The sequence below is a fragment of the Primulina eburnea genome, chromosome 1, assembly GCF_022965805.1.
Source record: "Primulina eburnea isolate SZY01 chromosome 1, ASM2296580v1, whole genome shotgun sequence".
NCBI classification, from domain to species: Eukaryota; Viridiplantae; Streptophyta; class Magnoliopsida; order Lamiales; family Gesneriaceae; genus Primulina; species Primulina eburnea.
In genome coordinates, this window is record NC_133101.1 from 9,151,586 (window position 1) to 9,174,865 (window position 23,280).

Consider the following 23,280-nt stretch of genomic DNA (forward strand, 5'->3'; position numbering starts at 1 on the left):
GACATGTGATGAAAAAAAGAGGACAAAATGATGAAAATGTTGTGGCAAGGCAAGTGGAAGTGAAACAAAAGGAAGGAGACGCGTGTTGAAAAATAAATTTGTTTGTTTTCTCTCACTTTTGACTCCCTACCTTCATTTGAAGCCATTAGCCATAGCCTAACGTTATAAGCTTAAAAGACCTATTAACCGAGTCACGCGTACCCAATATACTAGTGGAGAAGAGTTGTCAAGGTTAAGCCTATGGACACTTGAAAAATACCGTTGATAGACACATGATTTGATTGTGTACATGTGTGCATCTCATGATATTGGATTTTATTTGGTTAATTGTTGTCTTCATAATACCACTTTCTTTAGCCAAATGTTATCCTATAAGTCCTGTTGATTTGTGAAGGTAAATGTGTGCTTCAATGATTTTGCTAATTACATGTGTGTCGAGGAGTCCAGAATTTTATGAGATGAACAGCTATGAACTTATCTTGGCATTGGGAGTGGCTAAACCAGAATAGCATGACACACACGCACGTGAACTTTGAGTAATTTGGCATGTGTTCAATTTAACATCATGGAAACTGTAATATCTGAGGCTAGAGGTTATCCTTTTATTCCACAATTCTTGCTCGTTTAGTTATTTATTTTCTTTAGGATGTGTTTAATTTAATTTAGTCTAGTTAATGATTTATTTACTTTTAGTTTTATTTTGCTCGGGACTAGCAAAAGTTTAAGTTTGGGGGGATTTGATAAGTGCATTTTATGCACTTAAATTATCTTTATAAATCATACAGACTGTTAGTCTTTTTGAGCGGAATTACGCGCTTTAGTTGTTTTTTTGTGTGATTGCAGGAATCTAGGTGCGGATACAACACGTGCGTGAAAACGAGCTAAAATGGCGCCCAGGAGAAGAAGTGGGAGCAATGCCTCGAAGGGTGGAATGCAGTAAGTCCCGCGCACATGCGCGACTTATTCCCGCGCACATGCACGCAACTGGCAGAAAGATTGGCGCATTTGCGCCCCCAAAGACGCGCACATGCGCGACCCATACAGAGAGTTCAGCGCATATGCGCCACTCAAGCCGCGCATATGCGCGAGAGACAACAGGCCACAACCCGAGGGCAGCGCGCATATGCGCCGCTCATGGCGCGCATATGCGCGCAAGACGAAGAGCAGCACCAGAAGCACCCGCGCATATGCGCGAGTTTGTGCCGCGCATATGCGCACGGCGCGATGTTCAGAAATGAAAGGGTCTCGGCGTTGATTTTAAAGGGAGTTCGGAAATATTTTTAGCACAACTGTCACACCACTCGAGAGAAAGGAGAAAAAGTGAGAGCGCACGGAGCACGGGACGCGAAGAACGGAGATAGAAGACGTTGAATCCGGACACGGAGAAGCACTTTCATCTCTCGCCAACACGTTCTTAATTCGGTTTCTTACTTTTATGTTTTTAATGATTACAAACAGGTTTTGTAGTGATTTAAATTTGAGCATGAACTAATTTTATTTTCTAGAGATTGATGTAGTCGTGGTTGAACCTATGTTAATGACGATTTGAATTTTCATTGAATTATTTCATCGTGTCTATTTGTGATTTCTTATTTTTAATGCTTTTGAATTACTGACCATAATTCGATTGATTACATAATTGAAATCTAACACTCGACAGAGGGGATTGAAATTAGGACAGAAGAAATCACATCGTTAGATATTTATAACGTGCAAAAGACGTATAACTCTGACGAATCCATAAAAGAACCTTGTTTACATTTATTACGTGTTACGTGATTTTGAATAGACATATTAAAATCAGTAATAGGTAGTACATTTCTATTTATCACTCGACAGAGGGAATAGAAAATATTGTGAGTTCTTGGTTAATACACATGGTGCAATTTAATTAAATGTTAGTCAATGTTAATTTAGCATAGGGGAGACTCGACGAAATCATATCTCTAGATTTATTTCCTCAGTGAATTTTCTGCTGCGTGCTAGAATTACAGGAATTGTTATTTTATTTGAATTGATTACAAACCAACTATTTGATCTGTTTAAATAAAGTTGAGCTATGTCAATTATGGTAATTAATATACAGTTTTAAATATTTACTCTTCGTGGGATCGATATCTGTACTCTAACCAGTACTAAAACTTGACACCGTATACTTGCGGTAGTGAAACACGCTACATGCGTCACTTAATCTGGTTGGCTAAGTGGGCCGTAAAGAATGACACCCGATCTTAACGGGTAATACTGTATCTGCTGGGCACATGGCCGATGATAGGAACTGGGTAAGACTGATCTCTAAGGAATATGAGATAACACCAGCAAATAGACACGTACCTCCCGAACGCATGAGCTTAACCGCCCGACCCATTAACACCCAAGTAGGTGCACTCTGCGGTGCCACAAGTATAAGGAAATAAAGTCGCGCCTTGGTTAATAGTTATAGCTTTTAACCTAGTGGTAAGCGCTTGATCTTAACAATTGGTATTAGAGCGAGGTCATGAGTTCAAGTCTCCCAAGAATTATATTTCTATGCTTCTTGGGGAGATATTGGGTTAAGCGTGCATGAGTGAGAGTAGTACTGAGATGGGTGACCTCTTGGAAAGTTCTCATACGTCAAGCTGCTGACATTGCACCACTTGATCTGGCTGGCTAAGTGGGTTGTAAAAGAGTGACACCAAATCTTAACGGAAATATTGTCTTTGCTGGGGACAGGGCCAACGGTATGAAAATGGTAAGACTATCTCTAAGGGAAATGAGACTGCACTGGCAGATAGACACACACATCGCCGAACTCATGGGCCTAACAGCCTGACCCATTAGCTAGCAACCAAGTAGGTGCACTATACGCTGCTACAAATATAAGGAAATAAAGTTGCGCCTTGACAAACAGCTATAGCTTTTTGCCTAGTGGTAAGCACTTGATACTAACACACACTGCAAAGTTAGTGAAGTAAAAATGAAGAACAAAGTGAGTTAATAAAAATATTATAATGGCTAAGCTAAATGAAACTCATATATATAAGTATCTCACTTGGTATAAGTAGTTAACCCACCTTATGTTTTGTCACTGCACAAAGTGAAAATTCATGCAATGTAGTGTTCTACATTTTCTTAATTTTCTCTTGATTTCAAATTTACACTATGATTATCTAATGTAAAATATTAAATTTAACACACTAAAATCGAAAATGTGTTTATTGAGATAAAGACTATGATGATAAACTAAAAATAATAATTTATTTATCATTGTAACATAATATTAATATGATCATTATTCAGAATCAGAAACTAGTGTAACGTAATAATAATGTGATCATTATTTAGAATCAGAAAATATTAAAATTAAATAGTAGAATTTGATGATGAGTAGAAATCATTAATTCAACTTTCAATTTAGGTTTCCAGATTTTATCAGCATGCTATGTATTTTTTCTTATTTTTTTAATTTTAAAATATAAATTATCGAATAGATGAAAATGATTTTTTTTTCTACTACTTATATGGAATATAAAGTATATACTGATCTACTCAAATATCTTATACATTTGTGTGATAAAGTAAAAGGTTATTTGCTTAAACTTATTTGGTGGTTACAATAATTGATCATGTTACGAACAATTGAAATGTTGTGCTTGAGCTGCTGTACTCTTTAAAATATTTGGGTTAACTGTTACCATCATCTATAGTTTTTGTTAAAACAGTAAACGTTCGATCCTATAATTTGTATCAGGGCTATTGTCACGAGTTTAATTCTTATTTATTGCAATTGGTGCAATTATTAGAAGAGATGTTGTTCGGTAAAATAATTGTCACTGTTGCTTAGGCGAGCTAATGTATAGTTTAAAAATTTGACTTGCATCATTATCATCAGTTATATCTTTTGGTAAAGGGCGCACGATCGGTCCTATATTATTCGTTTATAAAACTATAAGAAACAAGTTGCATCAACTTTTAGTTTGAATTGTCCCTTGTTACTCGATTTTTAAATTTAGAAGCATTATTCAGTTTTCACATATTGTTGTAGATTGAATTATAATTGACTCTTTCAAATGGAAGAAATACACAATAAAACTCATGTAAGTATTCTTAACAAAAACATTTAAATGAATTATTTAATTTGTCGATCATCAAGATAAGAAATAAACAAAGTTTCATCCTTGAGTGATAAATGAGATATTTAAAGAACATTATAATCTTCACAATGAAATAGTACACCTACATGCAATTATGATTGTATTTTGCAACTAAAAGGTAAAAACAATTTCCACCTATTATTTTTATATCATATTTAAAAATAATTATGAATCCAAATTTCATTATTTTGAGTTGGTCTTTGTTCTGAAAAACCATTGTGAATAAATTGAATTTGAATTTTTTTTATATCAATGTATATTACATTTTAATATATCGGCCTTAGTTCAGGTAATAAAAAACTAAAAATGAACTTATTCATCTTTAATATACACAAATTGTATAGTGAAAACATATGCCGATTAAGACAATGAAGTATAGTATATGTTCACATATAAAAAAAAATTTATAGACAAGAAAAACAATAAATAAAATTATTTTTCTAGACTTGAATTTTTTTTTTGTTGCTATTTATATCTTTTTATAGTGAAATGGAGAAGATAAAAAAATATTAACTCTTTTGGTTACAAAAAATTAGAAACAGAGGAAAAATTGTGGTTTTTCATACAATGGTCAGTTTCCAAACTAAATTATACTTTAAAGTTATATTTATTATTCAAATTTTATAAATGCAATGATTTTTTTCTCAAAATAAGGATATATAAATTATCACGTGAAGATATTTAAACAACTAAAAAAATTAAAGATATTATTTTCTGAAGATAATATCAATATGACATTAATAATTTAATTGTGCTCATTATACCAATGACTTAATATGAAATATTAAATTAGGTGCCATAAGAGTTGTTAAAAAAATGATTTATTGTCAAAAATATTATTATTATAAATTACAAATAAATGTCAATATTCAATAAAAGTTTTCAGTACGTCGCTACTTTTTTATGTGATAATATATTGTTATAATAATATGCAATTTATATGTTATCTGGTATAAATGTTTAATAAATTAAAGGCGACTACATTTATTATTTAATCTTTATAAATGTAATGATTTTTTCTCAAATAAAGTTACACAAATTATCTCATGAAAACATTTAAATAATTAAGAAAATTAAAGATATTATTTTGTGGAGATAATACCGATATAACATTAGTAATTTAATTGTGCTTATTATATTTACGAGATAATATGAAATATTAAAATAGGTGTAATAAGAGTCGGTGAAAAATGATTTATTTTCAAAAATATTATGATTATAAATTGCAAATAAATGACAACTTTCCATCAATTTTTTTTTTTATCAGTACATCAATACTTTTTATGTGATGATGGATTGTTATAATAATTATATGCGGTTTATATGTTATCAATAATAATGTTTAATAAATTAAAGGTGACTATGCAAGTAGGAACATCTAATAACAATTATTATCAGTTTATATGAAAGAGAATAATATCTAGCAACATTGTAAATAAAAAATTTCAGATCATTGACCAAAAAATTGTAATAATTGAATATCATAATAAAATATATGTATTTGTTAGAGAATATGATAAATAACAAAAGAAAACGATAAGAGAAAAATTTGAGTAGTACGAATCTTTTTTTTTAAAAAAAAAATTAAACAAATATGTTTTTTTTTTCTGAATTGTCAAAATTTACAATACTATTATTATTATCTTGTGTTGAGTTACCTAATATTATTTCGAATTCTAATTACTCTAACGTATATTTCTCACGTGTAACGCAACATTATTTCTAGTATATATATATGAGCTGAAATCACAATCCATGTCTTGATAATTCCACCCATGGTGATCACCAGCAGCATGGGCAGCTCTTTAATTTCTTAAAGCCATCCATCTTAATTATGTTTCCAAATTATTATTAATTCGTAAGAATACAATGCAGAAAAACTGTTAATTTTATTCTGATGCATAATGGATCTGGAAAAACACTCTCATCTCACCTGATGACAAATACATATATAATTCAAAATAAAACCTAAAGCCATCTTCTTCTTCTTCTTCTTCTTCTTGTCAGTTTACCATCATACTTTAACTACTGGTGCAGAATCCTCAGCTTTCGGTTCCTCTTTTGGTGGCTCCTCATCAACGGCCTGATCGGCTGCTGGTTTTTCTTCTGTTTTCTCGGATTCCTGAGCTGGTTCAGGTTCAGATACATCTACCAAAGGTTCTTCTTTCGTAGTCTCATCTCCATCTTTGTTCTCCTGACACAGAAACAAGAAAACCATGGGCTACCCTAGCTAGCTAGCTCGTAAAAGTAAAATTTTAATCCATATACATAGAATATTATATATAACATTTAATTAGTTACCTGTGGAACGGCATCAGCCTGGACGTTTTGATCTGCAGGGGTCTCAGGGGCAGGCGCCTCTTTGGTATCCAAGTCTTTGGGTTTGCTCGCGCAGCCGCCCATTATCGTTGGTGGTAAGCGAGCAAATTCAAGAGGCCGCAAAGGAGAATGACGACGACGATGAAACTATATATATATATGATCAGTCACTAGCTTGAATGTTTTGGCAAATGCATGCAAGAGTTTGTTTATATAGGGAGAGACATTAAACTAGCGTTTAATTATATTTGTGGTGCATGGCAGTTGGTTGGGTGAACGACCCTCGTCAGAGGACTTTTCGGGCTTCTTTTGGTTGGTTTTCATGCCTCAAACATATGTACACGAATTTTCCGAAAATTATTTCCTAAAACTATGCCCTTCCCTCGTTTTTTTTTTTGTTCTTGGTTGCCATTTGATTCTTGGCCAATGACATCAAAATCAAAAATATAAATGAATAAATTTCATATTGTTCGTGGATATCAATTAAGAATCGAAAATCTGGTGAACTTCTGTTTTTCGAATAATCAATTGTTACCTACATAGTTTAGATTTGTGACTCTAAATCGTGTAACATGAGATGTTATACGGTTTGTAAGAGACAAAATTTTTATTCTTCCTCGGACCCATTAAAACTTAACATACTTGGTTCCAAATAAACAAAAGATGACTCCAAAGAATTCATTCATCTTAGAATCGATCCATTTGGGGGCCAGGGTATTGGTTTTTCCATTCAAGTTTCGATCTAAATTATTTTCAATTCAACACTTTTGATTAGCGAATTACCAGTGCCCTTTGTCTGTTAAGACATGGAAATTTGACTAATATTATTTAGTATGTGAACAATTATATGAATCATTTGGTTGGAGTATGTCACGGACTTGTCTTTATTTTGCCACTTAATTTCCAAAAATATGATAAATTAATATTCAATGTGTTTCTTTTATTGATTGAGATTTTTTTTTTATGTGTTTTAAGACTTGTAACTGATCTGAAAATTTATTTATTTATTTAACCAATATCACCATTCACAAGGAGCAAAAAAGCGGAATGATATAGATTTTCGGACCTTATTTGAACTTTGTTATTTAATGTTTGTTGTAAATGTATAAATTCAAGATATAGAAATTAAAATACAATTAATATAAACGATTCTCATGAGTCGGGGCGGTGTGCATTTAAATTTAAACGAGTGGGTTGGATATCAAGTCATAGCAAACCCGGCTCATATTCAACCCATTGTCGTCGTCCCTAGCTAGTCGGTATGAACTATGGCTAGAGTTTTTGTTAAATGTCTAATGAACCGGTTGCATTAGGATGACGTACACCAAAAAATTTGCAAAAAACACTTCAACATGCATGTTGTCCTTTGCTTTCGCAGCTGACAAAGTTTGACAACGATGTTTCTCACTTTTGGGCATGATTATGGGTGGCTAGAGTTTTAAGGGTATCGTGAATGAAGTTGCCATTTCCCACTTGGTTTTATTTCTCCCTTTTTGGTACATAAACGTGTTTTCTCTTTTTAAAAAAAAGGAAAGGAAAAGAAGAGAGATTGTGAGTTGATTTTAGTGCACTTTCCCTTAAATTGATTTCATTTTTTTGGGAAAATGTGTAAGTTTGATCCAAAAACGCAAGCTAAATGAATCTCACCAGAGGTCAATCAAGGAGTTTGGTGAAATTGTTTACAAAAGGGAAATAGAAGACTAAATAATTTATCAAACACTCACAGTACGGGCCTCCTCGTCCATACATACATTCTCTTGATCTTGTGAAACCACGCATCCGAAATCAAACGTCACGTCAAGGAAATAGAGAAAGAAAACCAGCACTACGCAGCACAAGAACATCGGAATGGGCCCGAACATCCACAGAAATAGAGGGAACGAGAAGTAAAATGCACGCAAACCCAATGACCAAAAATAACTCCCCCTGTTCACGATACGTCCCACGTACTCAGCACTCGCACAATTTCTATAATCTTTTTTGTTGTTGAGAACATTCGGGACGTTGATGAGTATGCTTGCATGGCTATAGTACCTAATCGACTGCACATTCAACAAGAATGCCACCAAAAAACACACCAATATCGAGAAAAACTTTATAGAAAACCCAAGTTCGCTCCGGTCACCGTAAATCACCTTCATAGGACGGTTGTTGCCACCGCTGCCAGTCATCAGGACGGCTATCAGGGAGCTGAGCATTATCGCCGTCGATGCTAAAAGGGTTGATGCCATTATGTTGTTTCGCAGAGTTTGCACCGATAGAATCCCATTCTTGGATGGATCCTGAGGATAAGAAAGAAAGAAAGATTTTTTAGTTTTTACTATATTTGAACTTAAATTATATTTTATTTCAAGAATTCCACTCTAAAACGTAGGTGTACAAATCGAATTAACCGAATCGTAATATAAGAAACTAAATTGAATCAAGATGCTATGAATTTAAAAACCAAACCAAAATCAACCCGATCATTGGTATCCCCTGATTGGAAACAAGTAAATATGAAAGAAAAGAAATACACGATGAAGTAATCATCATGCCACACAGCTCCAACTCAGTCCACACAAACGACACAAAATGCTTTGATTTGAGTTTTATTTTATTCATCCGATATTGATTTATGTTAATCCAAACAATTTTAACAGTAGATTAGTGGAATATATCCATTAAAAAATCTAGATTTCCCAAACAAAAAAGACGGTAGTTAGTTGTGTGAATGGGTCAAAGTGGCCAGCCATGTGTGTTTACTGTTTTCTATATCAAACGCAAAACACGCAGTAATTCTGCTAATTGCATGCAGATAAAAACTATGTTTTTCTTGGCATATATATAAAATGGGAAACGAAAGACAAGGATTTTTAGACTAACCAACCTCCATCATTGCTCGAACCCAGAGACGGCGGTTGATGGCGTTGATGCCAACGACGGTGGTGGCGGGACGGGTTATTATCTGGCGGAGCAACCAGATGTGATAAGCCACCATCAATGTCAACCCCAATGGCACCAATACATAATCAAGAATTTGTTCCTCCATACACAATTTATTTATTTAGGAGTAATAAATAGAGATCATGTGAAATCTGAGATTTATGTAGAATTTGTGCGTGGGAGACGGAGAAGCCTGATAAGGCACGGCTCTTTCTCTTCCTATTTTACAGCAAACGAAGTACCACTGTATTTATAGACACTATTAATTACGACCGTTGGATTTCAATATATAATATATCATGTTAAATTAAATTCAATTCAATTCACAAGATAATATGTATGTAATTTGTAATTTATATATATATATATATATATATAAAGGTTATATTGTGCTATTATTGTATTCCAGAATTTGAGGAATTAATTTCCAGATTACGAGAAAAGTTTGACCCTAATGCGTCATTTTATAGCTAACATTAATTCCGGCACAAAATCTATTGAATTTCAGCTATTTCGTGTCCTCTAAATTCACTTGATTATCAATAAACAACCTCAGAAAATGTAATTAATTAACATTCGCAATTTTGTATAAAAGTAGTAATTTATATATATTTTTTAAATTATACCAACCTGATGCATCATATACCAGATTCTGGATTTGGATCCAATTTTTTATGGTGAATATCTGGGACATTGACGAGTATACTTGCATGGCTATAGTTCCCATCGGACTTCACAGTCAACAAAATTGCACCAAGAAACACACCAACAGACTCGGACCTCCTTCGTGGTCAAGCAGGCCACGGCCTCAGGGTCCAGCCCAGTAAAAGACCCAATAATTCAAAAAATTATAGGTATTGTTGAAAAATATATTTAAAATGTGTATATTGAATATTTGAATGTTGAATATTTGAATGTGGAAAATAAGAGTTGTAAATATTGAAAATTAGTGTGTGATGATGTATGTAGGGGTGAGTATTCGGTTAATTCGGTTAAAAACCGAACCGAATTAACCGAAAACCGATTTAACCGAAAATTTTTAGACTAACCGAACCGAACCGAATTTTCACAAAAACCGAATTAACCGAACCGAATTAAAATCGGTTATTTCGGTCGGTAACCGAATTAACCGATTTTTTTAAAAAAAAATTTAAATTTTAAAAATTATATATAAAATTAATAATTAATATTCTAAAAAAATTAAAATTTTAAAAATTATACATAAAATTAATAATTAATATTCTATTTTAATCATAATAAAATACTTTATTCGTAAAAAAGTTAATTATAATATACAATATTAAATATAAAAATATTATAAATTATATTTAAAACATAATAAAATAAAATCAAAATTATTTATTTAATAATTCAGTTAATTCGGTTAAACCGATATTTTTTTACAAAAACCGAAACCGAACCGAATTAACCGATTTTTGAAAATTTCGAAACCGAATTAACCGAATTAACCGAACCGAATTTCCGAATTAATTCGGTTCGGTCGGTTAAATCGGTTTAACCGAATTTTTGCTCACCCCTAGATGTAGGTAATGATGTATTTTATTTTTGGATTATTTGTAAAGATTTCCTATAAATAGATATCTCATTTGTGAAGAAAATCACAATTGAGTAGAGAGAAAATTATTATAAAGTGTGTAATTTGGTAAATTTTGAGAGTTTGATATTTTTACTTTTTACCATAAATTTTTACTTTTTCACAACACGTTATCAGCACGAAGCTCTAAAAGTCCTACAGTCATGATTAAATACGAGGTCGTTAGACGTAGTTGTCGCATTTTAGAAATTTAATTGCATAAATTTGCCTAAGAAAAATCCATTGCATATTTTCATGGCATTTTTAGGTTGCAGCGAGCCTGGGGACGATCCATTCCAGTTGGTAAAATTTCAGGATATTTTCATTATCGTCAGTTAATTATTTTACGTGCATGAAAACAGAAAAATGATTATTTTTGAGATTTATGCGATATGGCTTGTGGTTCATTCACTATGTGGGAGCATTATTATTATTTATACGGTCGCCAGTGACCGCTCAGTTCAGGTTGGTACCATCGGGTCTTCAGTGACCGCTCAGTTCAGGTTGGTACCATCGGGTCTTCAGTGACCGTCAGCTCAGTTCCAGGCTCCCCGGTAGTCAGTTACCGATCAGTTCAGCTTAGTGCAGTGGCCACAGGCGTAAAACATAATCTCAAAAGAAAATTTTATCAGTTATTTCAGTACAGGCTCCAAGGAGCAATTATTTTTACTGTGATTATCAGTTCCGCATGCACGTATTATAATTGCTCAGTACAGATTATTTTCAGCATGTCACATGGCATGATATTTTACCCCATGCATATTTTTACTCAGATTTTACTCGTTACCTGCGATATATGCATGCTGAGTCTTTAGGCTCACTAGACTTGATTGTTGTAGGTACTGATGAGGTCAGGGCCGAGGGCGGGGACCAGTGAGCCAGCTTGGGTCGGCAGTAGTGGCACCCGAGGACCTCAGTGCAACAGTGTTTATTTTATTCCGCAAACAAAATTTTTATCAGTCATTGGATATTTTTAAGTTGTTATTGTTGGCAAACAATTATTTTCTTCCGCTGCAACATTTTTGAAACATTGAACTTGATTCACCAGTTGATTTTATGAATGAGGCCATTTAAGTTCTTTTAAAATTTTTTTTTTAATTTTCCGCAAAATTCTAAAGCAAGAAGTTTTAGGGCCTTTACACCTACATACTTTTCCAAGCTCCAAACAGAAGAAAAATGTAACAAAAGTAATAATATTTATTTTACTGTTATTTATTTATTGTGTATTTATTTAATATACAATATAATGTTATTATTAGAAATAATAAAAATAAATTTTTCATAAACTTGTTATAAATCCTGGGAGGATGTTAAGACGACATCCCACACTCCCGGTAAGGGATACGACAAGTATAAAAGCCTATAAGGTTTTTAAACAAAATAAATTATGACACTCATTATAATATTATGATATGATATACATAAATTTAAACATGTCTAATATTATATATACCATATTATTATCATAAAATTATACAAATACATACATTTATTTTTTTGTACACCAAGTGTCATAAATAGTAAAAAAACGGCTAGTTTTTGCCCTATAAATATGATCTCACAAACACATTCAATCACTCCAACTTTCTCTTCATCTCTAAAAATTATTCATCATCAAATTTTTCGAAGAAAAAAGAAGATGGCTTTCTCAAGGATATTTTTAATTATTTTGGTTATCATACTCACGAGTCTTGTATTTATCGGAGAATATCCTCCTCGTGCTTTTTCTTTATTTTTACAAATACTTGTACTTGTTGTTTATCCGTTACTTTGTATTGCAATATTTATTAACTAATAAAATGCATCGTAATTTTTTTTAGTACCACCATGTCAAATTTAACAAAGCTCGAATTTTTTGCGCTCGACATCACGAGAAAGAATTATATGTCATGGACTCTAGATGTAGAAATGCATCTCGAGTCATTGGGTCTAAGCGAGACCATTAAAGAAAATGGCATATGCACGTCACAAGAAAAGGCAAGAGCCATCATATTTTTGCGTCGACATCTCGACGATGGATTGAAATGTGAATATCTGACTGAAAAAAATCTCATGGCTTTGTGGAAGGGATTAAAAGAAAGATGCGAACATATAAGAGAAGTTATACTTCCAACCGCCCGGGATGAATGGAATACATTGAGATTCCAAGACTTTAAAAAAGTCAATGATTACAATTCGGCGATTTATAGAATAATCTCGCAATTAAAATTTTGTGCACATGAGGTCACAGAATCTGAGATGCTTTAAAAAAACATTTTCCACGTTTCATGCATCAAATATTACTCTACAGCAACAATATAGAGTACGTAGATTCGCGAGATATTCTGAACTCATCGCCTGTCTTCTTGTGGCGGAAAAAAACAACGAGCTATTAATGAGAAATCATCAGTCCCGACCCACTGGATCAACAGCATTTCCAGAAGTAAATGCTGTAAGTAAAAATGAATTTAAACCTGGAAACCAAAATCAATTTCAAAGACAAGGTTTTGGTCGAGGTCGTGGACGTGGAATTGGTCGTGGTCGTGGACGCGGCCGTGGTTTTGAAAATAATAGAGATAGTTATTTTTATAACTCATCTCAAAAGAGCATCCCAAACCATCCACTGAAAAGGCTTCATGAGAATACAAGTGTTAATGAGAATAACTCAAAAAGATATGAAAGTTCTTGTTACAGATGTGGTACTCCAGGACATTGGTTCAAAGTTTGTCGAGCCCCTGAGCACCTTTGTAAACTTTATAAAGAATCATTAAAGGGGAAAGAAAAGGAGACCAACTTCACTGAACGCAGTGACCGTTTGAGTGATTCAACTCATTTTGATGCTGGTGATTATATGAATGATTTCTCTAGAAATGATCAATATGTTGGTGGGATAGAAATGAACAATATTGATGCTGCAGATTTTCTCAACGATTTCTCTGAAAATGAACAAAATCCAAACTGAATCACCAATGTTTCTTGAACGTATTCAGGGTGATATTTGTGGACCAATCCATCCACCATGTGGACCATTCAGATACTTTATGGTATTGATTGATGCCTCCAGCAGATGGTCACATGTATGTTTATTGTCAACTTGAAATGTTGCATTTGCAAGATTACTTGCTCAAATAATAAAATTGAGGAATCAGTTTCCCGATTATACAATCAAGAAAATTAGACTTGATAATGCTGGTGAATTTACTTCCCAGACTTTCAATGATTATTGTATGTCTTTGGGAATCATTGTTGAGCATCATGTTGCTCATGTACATACACAGAATGGATTGGCTGAATCATTGATTAAACGTCTGCAAATGATTGCTAGACCAATGATTATGAAAACAAAGCTCCCTATTTCTATATGGGGACGTGCAATTTTACATGCTGCTTCATTAATTCGCATCAGACCAAGTGCATATCATAAATACTCCCATTACAGTTTGCATTTGGTAAAGAACCAGACATTTCTCATCTGAGAATTTTTGGATGTATGGTGTATGTGCCTATTGCACCACCACAACGAAAGAAAATGAGACCTCAAAGAAAGGTTGGAATTTATATCGGTTATGATAGTCCATCAATAATTCGATATCTTGAACCCCAGACAGGCGACGTGTTCACAACACGTTTTGCTGATTGTCATTTTAATGAGGAAATCTTCCCAATGTTAGGGGGAGAACAGAAACATACCGAAAAGGAAATTACATGGTATCTATCATCATTGTTACATCTGGATCCAAGAACAAAACAATGTGAAAAGGATGTACAACAAATTGTACACTCGCAAAGAATAACAAATCAAATACCAGATGCATTTGCAGACACAAAAGGGGTAACTAAATCATATATACATGCTGCAAATGCCCCTGCTCGAATCGAAATTCCAAAGAAACAAATGGAAGATACTCATGATGTCATTAAACGCCTGAAGCGTGGAAGGCCAGTCGGTTCCAAGGATAAAAATCCTCGAAAAAGAAAATTCATAGAGAAACACGATGATCACAAAATAAAGAATGATGTTTCTGAAGAAACACATGATGATTACAAAATAGAGAATGGTGTTCCTGAAGAAACACATGATGATGAAAATGTTCTGTCAGAACCACAAACTGACGAGAATCATGAAATCTCTATCAATTACATTAATACTGGAAAAATATGGAACCGAAAAGATATAGATGAAATTGATGATATATTTTCTTATAATGTGGCAATCGACATCATAAATGATAACGAAGATCATGAACCAAAATATTTTGGTGAATGTAAAAATCGGCAGGATTGGATAAAATGGAAAGATGCCATCCAGGTTGAATTAGATTCGCTAAATAAACGTAATGTTTTTGGACCTATAGTCCTTACACCTGAAGGTGTAAAACCTGTTGGATACAAATGGGTTTTTATTCGAAAGCGAAATGAGAAAAATGAAATAGTAAGATATAAAGCTCGACTTTTTGCACAAGGTTTTTCTCAAAGGCCTGGAATTGATTATGAAGAAACGTATTCTCCTGTGATGGATGCAATTACGTTTCGGTATTTGATTAGTTTGACGGTATCTGAAAATTTAGAAATGCGTCTTATGGATGTTGTTACAGCTTACTTATATGGATCACTTGATAGTAATATATATATATGAAAATCCCTGAAGGATTTAAGATGCCTGAAGCACAAAGTTCAAAACCCAGGGAATGTTATTCTGTGAAATTACAAAGATCATTATATGGGTTAAAGCAATCAGGTCGAATGTGGTATAATCGACTAAGTGATCACTTGATGAAAAAGGGATATGTAAATAATTCAATATGCCCTTGTGTTTTCATTAAGAAAACAACATCCGGATGCGTAATTATTGTTGTATATGTGGATGATTTAAACATCATTGGAACGAATAAGGAAATTCAAGAAGTTGTGTCATACTTGAAGGAAGAATTTGAAATGAAGGATCTTGGAAAAACCAAGTATTGTCTGGGTTTACAAATTGAACAAAAAGAATGTGGAATGTTTGTTCCCCAGACAAATTATACAGAAAAGATCCTTAAACGTTTTAATATGGATAAAGCAAATCCTTTAAGTGCTCCAATGGTTGTTAGATCATTAAACATAGAAAATGATCCATTCCGTCCATGTGAAGATGATGAAGATATTCTTGGTCCAGAAGTACCATATCTAAGTGTCATTGGTGCCCTTATGTACCTTACAAATTGTACAAGGCCTGATATATCTTTTGCCGTGAATCTGTGGGCAAGATTTAGCACATATCCAACAAAGAGACACTGGAACGGAATTAAACATATATTCTGTTATCTACGAGGAACGACAGACTTGGGACTTTTGTATTCAAAAGATGCTAATCCAAGTATAATTGGTTATGCTGATGCTGGATACTTATCTGATCCACACAAGGCACGTTCCCAAACTGGATATGTATTTACTCGTGGAGGCACTGCAATTTCTTGGCGTTCACATAAACAAACGCTTGTAATAACTTCATCAAATCATGCCGAGATTATTGCACTACATGAAGCAAGTCATGAATGTGTGTGGTTAAAATCAATGACCCAACATATCCAAATCTCATGCGGATTATCATTCGACGAGAAGCCTGTGATACTATATGAAGATAATGCTGCATGTGTTGATCAAATGAAAGAGAGATACATAAAAAGCGACATAACTAAACATATTCCTCCTAAGTTCTTCGCATTCACCAAGGAGTTAGAGAAGAATAAATGTATTGATGTTCGTCACATTCAATCAAGTGAAAACTCATCAGATCTCTTCACAAAGGCACTACCTACGACAATATTCAGAAAGAACATATATAATATTGGGATGCGCAATCTAAGAAATTTGTGAAGAATTGTTCATGTCAACATCAGGGGGAGTTAACGTGACTGCACTCTTTTTCCCTTACTATGGTTTTTATCCCAATGGGTTTTTCCTAGTAAGGTTTTTAACGAGGGAGTATAAAAACACGTAATGAAGACAATCATTATGATCGTCATCACAAGGGGAGTGTTGAAAAATATATTTAAAATGTGTATGTTGAATATTTGAATGTTGAAAATAAGAGTTGTAAATATTGAAAATTAGTGTGTGATGATGTAGGTAATGATGTATTTTATTTTTAGATTATTTGTAAAGATTTCCTATAAATAGATCTCTCATTTGTGAAGAAAATCACAATTGAGTAGAGAGAAAAATATTATAAAGTGTGTCGTTTGGTAAATTTTGAGAGTTTGAGATTTTTACTTTTTACCATAAATTTTTACTTTTTCACAACATGTATATGTTAATTGATGATGATTCAATAAAAAATAAAAATAAGCCCCCTATGCCGATTTCCAGTGGCAGGCTGCCGTCGTCCCACCGGCCGCTCGCGTCTGATTTATCTTCTCTCCTTCATTCTTTATATTGAGATAATATTTTAGTTATTTTCCTTTCTCATTAAATAAGGGTTTGAGTGTTTTCTTGTTTTAATTGGTATAATTTATGAATTTATATAAATTTTGGTCAATTTTTATTGTTTTGTATATGTTGATTGAGAGTAGTTGATTTTGTTTTTAGTTTTTTTTTTAAAAATATTTTAATACATAATTTAATTTTGTGGTTGCTTGATTGAAAAATTTGGGAACTATTCATATTTAATAATTTGTAGATACAACAAACGAAACTGAACATCTCTCTTAAATATCAAAAGAGTGAAATGAAAAAAAAAAAAGATGAGTAATATTTATGTCGTTATTTCAAATATTTGTTGACTTGTTACTTGTGCAATATATTCACATTTTTAGTATATTTTATGCATTGTTTAGTGTATATATTAATTACGAATCATGGTTATTTACCGCAACAAAAGAATAATTTTTTTATTTTTCGTCTCACACACCATTAAACATAAGTACGACTCTACGTTACCAATATAAATAAGAGTGAGTCTCATGTGAGACCGTCTCACGGATCATAATTTTTGAGACGGGTCAACAATACCCATATTCACAATAAAAAATAGTACTCTTAGCATAAAAAGTAATACTCTTTTATGGGTGACCTAAATTAGAGATCCGTCTCACAAATAATTCCTGTGAGACCGTCTCACATAAGTTTTTGCATATAAATAAGTACTTAATGGAGAACCTCTGTCACCATAAACCACCTGCACAGGGCGGTTGCCGCCACCACTGCACGGCAATTAGGGAGCCGAGCATAACGGCCATTATGTTGTTTCGAAGATTTTGCACCGATAGAATACCATTCTTGGATGAATCCTTTAATTTCACATTAGAAAAAGGATTCTAAATTTATTTTCAGTAATCGGCCTTTCAATTCTAGAATAACATTCAAAGAACAGCTATCAAGGAAACCTGATAGTGATTTCAAGAAGATTGCTTATGTTGGGTGCAATAGTTGTCTTTGCTTAGTAGATCGATCGAACCGTGGTGTTTGAGCTGTTGTACGGTTTAAAAGATTTGAGTTGCACCATTACCACCAGCTATAGCTTTTGATGAACCGGCAAGTGCTCGGTCCTACAATTGATATCAGAGCCAAGGTAACGGGTTCGATTCTTATAGATTGCAAGGAGTGCAATTATTGGAAGGAAGATTATTGGGTGTAATAATTGTCCTCGCTTGGTAGAGCGATCGAACCGTGTTGCTTGAGCTGATGTGCGGTTTAAAAGATTTGAGTTGCACCATTACCACAAACTATAGCTTTTGGTAAAGCGGCAAGCGGTCGGTCCTACAACTTATATTCACAAGACGTTTGTTACGAGGTCTACTGCCAGTCTTTTGTGATCTTCCCTTTCAATTTTCTTTACGTACTCTTTTCATAAATGTAATTATATCTTTGATCGGACAATTATTTATTTTAAGCTTTGGTCAAATAATTTCTTTGGCCGGTTTAGGGATGTAAACGATCCAAACCAAGCCGAACAGTATCAGGCTTGAGCTTGGCTCGTTTAAGATTAATTCAAGCTCCAGCTGGAGCTCGAGCTTGATTCGAGCTTTTATCATCTGGCTTGAGTTTGGCTCGTTTAAGATTGATAGAGCTCGAGCTCAAACTCGAGCTTTATTCGAGCTTTTATCATCATGTTAGAATTCGACTTGTCTTGAAATTACTAAACTTGTGAAAAGCTCGAGTTCGACTCGTTAAAAGCTAGTTATCATGTTAATCAAGCCGAGCTCGAGCTTGGTTTATTAATAGCTCGTTTGTCATATTTAACAAGCCTCACTTGAGCTCGGCTCGTTTTCGAGCTCGTAAAACATACAATTGAGCTCGAATTTGAGCTTGATTCGAGCTTGTTAAAATTAAATATATCTATGAACTAATTTTGTATTAGACATACAAGTTTAACTTTTATTAATACTAATATTTTTATTTGTCAATTCAACAAATGAGTCAAGCTCGAGCTGACGAGCCACCTAAACGAGCCGAGTTCGAGCTCGCGAGCCTATTAACGAACATGTTTGCGAGCTCACGAGCTGAATACGCTTAGGCTTGAGCTTGGTTTGATTAAGTTGTCGAGCTCAAAATCGAGCTTGAGCTTGGTTAGATATGATTAACAAACGAACTCAAACAAGCTTTTTATCGAGCCGAGCTCCGAATAGCTCGCGAACGGTTTGATTTGTTTACATCCCTAGGCCGGTTACTTCCTGGAAAGTTGTATTTTAGCCTTTATGTTTATCTATTATTTTTCTCAATAAATATATCATTTCCCCTTATTTTACTTTAAAAAAACTGCATGTTAGGAATTTTTGTTCCCACTTTGGAAGTTCTTGTCGAATCTCATTAATTTGGTAATTCAAGTTTATCTCACTTAGTAATGTGACGATGCTAGTTTTTAAGACTTCGTTCAAAATTCCTTGTCTAAACTATCAAGCTACTTAATCTATATTTTCAGTTTCATAATTAATTTCTAATTTTTTGTTATGTTATACCTTCAGAAAAAATTATTATAAAATTAATAAAGCTCTTTTAAGACGATCTCACGGACTTTATCTGTGATACGGGTCAACTTTGCTCATATTTACAATAATAATCAATAATTTTGACATAAAAAATAATACTTTTTCATGGATAACCAAAATAAGAGATCTGTCTCACAAAATCGACTCACAAAATTTTTTGTGTTATAAAATAATTCATGTATGTATGTTTAGTATTTTTATATTGAACATCAATTAGTGTTTCTCAAGATAAGTATGAGTAAACTTATTTATTATTATATACTTTTACTCTTGCTTTATGATTAATTTATATTTTGGTAGCTATATGTTTTTCTAACCTATTGATATGACATGTATAATAACAACTCTCTTAGCTTATATTAACTTTAAATAATTGTTTCAATCATGTTGTTTTGAATTTTTATATAACATAAGATTTAGACATTTCATCGTTAACTTCCTAGTATAGGATACAGTAATATCTATCATATTTATATGGTGTCCATGCACATTAAGCGTAGTTTAGGTTAATAATAATAAATAATAATATAAGGCACAGTTTCAGTCTCACTTAATAATTATTTGATACTTTATCTATCATATCTTATGTTTATTTTATCATATTATTTAAGAATCTACCAATTATTTATTTTATATCAATCAAATCATTAAATTTAAATTATAATATTATCTTTAATAAATAATATTATTAATATTTTATTAATTATTAAAAAGACAAAATAATAATCTATCATCTTATCTTATATTTAATCAATTAAATCAAATAAACTATTATTTATCATGTCATGAAGTGTGGTAACAAGATCTTCTCGTGTGAATTCATCAGAATTAAAGTCAAATATCACTTCATCAATAGATTCTTGATCTTCTATTGCCATCAGACACTCTACTTTCTCATCTTCGCTTTCACTTGAAGATTCTTCAGAAATGGATTTTTCAGATTCTGATTCAGCCCATTTATCTTTATCTTCTTCTGCAACTAGGACCCGCTGATTCTTCTTGTTGATGTATCTTTTGTTGTCTTTAAATCGTCTTCTATCACTTGATTTCTTTTCATCTTTCTTTGGCCTGTTGCATTCTGCAATAAAGTATCATTTCTTTCCACAGTTAAAACAAGCTTGACCATCATCAGTATGGTCCTTGTTGAAGTGAGGTATATTCATCTGTGATTGATTTTTACGCATGAATTTACTGAATTTTTTAACGAATAATGACATGGTTTCATTGCTTAATTGCTCGGCCGATGCCTTCGTCTGTTGATAATGACCATCATCAGCTGGCAATGCCTTCGTCTGTTGAGATATGGATGGATCTTCTTCAGTTCGTATACCAAGTTCAAACTCATAGGCTTTAAGATCAGCAAAGAGATCGTGAAGTTCCAGTTTATTCAAGTCTTTGGATTTCTCGCATTGCGATAGTCTTTACGTCCCATTCTCTGGGAAGAGCTCGCATAACCTTTAGAGCAATTTCTCGATTAGAATAGTCTTTATCTAATGAAATGAGTTCGATAATGATACCAGTGAACCGTTCGTCGAATTCTGCTAGAGTTTCTCCTGGCTTCATTTTTGCATTGTCAAACTTTTGAATAGCTACCGTCAACTTGTTTTCTTTCGTTTGATCATTGCATTCACATAATTGAGTAAGCTTCTCCCATATTTCCTTGGCAGTGGTGCACGTCTTGATCTTGACGAACATATTTTTGTCCAAAGTTTTGTAGAGGATATCTTTTGCAACGTTATCCAGATTTTCTTTCTTCTTATCTTCAGCAGTCCATCCGGATATGTGCTTTTCTACCATCTGAGGAGCACCTTTTATTGTAGCGGCAGCTGTGTTTACTTTCAGAATTTTCATCGGCCCGTCAGTGATAGTGTACCACATATCATCATCTTGGGCTGCTAGATGTGCCTGCATACGAATCTTCCAATCATCATAATCTTCTTTAGAGAACATAGGAATTTTATTAAAGACGCCATAAGTGTTCAAAAGATATTAGTGTTTGAGAGAAACCCCGCTCTGATACCACTTGTTAGGATCGAGAAAGAGTTTAGAGGGAGGGTTGAATGAACTCTTTCAATTTTTTTCTTGTAACAGTGTTATTTCAACCGTTTTTAGGCTGTTGAAAATGTCTACTCAAATTATTGAGAATGTGAACCACCATAAAGTGCGGAAAACGGTTCACAATCTTTAATGCAACTTAAAATACAATATCAGGCTAAAACAATGAATAGATACTAGACAGATAACTGATTGCAGAAAGTAAAGTAACACATGTTTGTTATGGATGTTCGGAGAATGAATACTCCTACGTCACCCCTTCTTCCTCCTTAGGAAGGATTTCGACTAAAAGACTTTGGCTTTACAAACTTCTTGCAACAGCTCACTCCAATCAGGACTTATCACATTGCCTGTTTTGGAACTCTTATTGATCACTTTACACTTCTGGATATTTAAGAACACTTAGTTCACCAGATATCAAAGCTGACTCAAATAACCAAAGGGTTAATGATATGAGTAAATGGTTTTGATTTAGTAGCACGAAAATGATCCGTAATTGATCAGATAAATTTCTCTTGAGTGCGTGCCGATTGAGCGATGGAGTGTATGAACTTTTGAGAGTGCTTAGAGATCTTCTTGAATAGCAAACGAGTTGTGATAATGTAGCTAAGAAAATCTCCTTGCGTTTGCTTGCATACGCTTCGGTTGATATACACGTTTTCCTTAACGGTCGGAAAGGACATAACAACGATAACCTGATACTCTGTATAGACGAGTTGCTATCGATATATTTGAGCATTATATGATCTTTGATAAACGCATTTAATGTTCCTTTTGCACAGTATCGTTTCTGAGACGCTTTTCTTGAGGAATTCCTATTTAAGGAAACTGTTTTGTGCAACAGTGCTTTAGGTCTATGATTGTTCTTCCTCTTTCTGGGAAAGATATTCAAATGTATATCAATCTTGGAAACTGATGTAAGAGATTGTTGACTTCAAGGCGGTGTAATATACGTGAATGTATTTAAGCCAGTCAGAAAATGTCTTTTGAGTAATAGCGAGTTTACTTTAATGACCGGTTCTGATAACGATCTGAAAGTGAGCGGTTGAAAACGACTTAGATCACGGTTAAATATTTGGGCTGTTGAACTGCTACAAATCTGATATCCGAGCCGCAGCTAAAACTTGTTTTTGTCATACACCAAAATTCTTGGGAATAATATTTTCTTAACATGGACATTAACAGAAAACAAAAAGTTTGATACATCATTTAAGTCATTATGCACAAAATTCAAATCATTGATAAATCATATAATATCACAATCTATGATTCACATTGAAAATATCCGCAATGTCTCAAAATCATTACT

General features: G+C 33.4%; 1 protein-coding gene across 1 annotated transcript; it reads right to left on the minus strand.

Moving 5' to 3' along the window:
* Positions 1–8,018: 8,018 nt before the first annotated feature.
* Positions 8,019–9,662, minus strand: LOC140811128 (uncharacterized). The gene is made up of 2 exons (XM_073169002.1): positions 9,322–9,662; positions 8,019–8,734 (listed from the first exon to the last, which is right to left on the minus strand). Exons 1-2 carry the CDS (start codon positions 9,481–9,483, stop codon positions 8,165–8,167), a joined length of 732 nt encoding a protein of 243 aa, XP_073025103.1. The 5' UTR covers positions 9,484–9,662; the 3' UTR covers positions 8,019–8,164.
* Between the last annotated feature and the right edge of the window lie 13,618 nt (positions 9,663–23,280).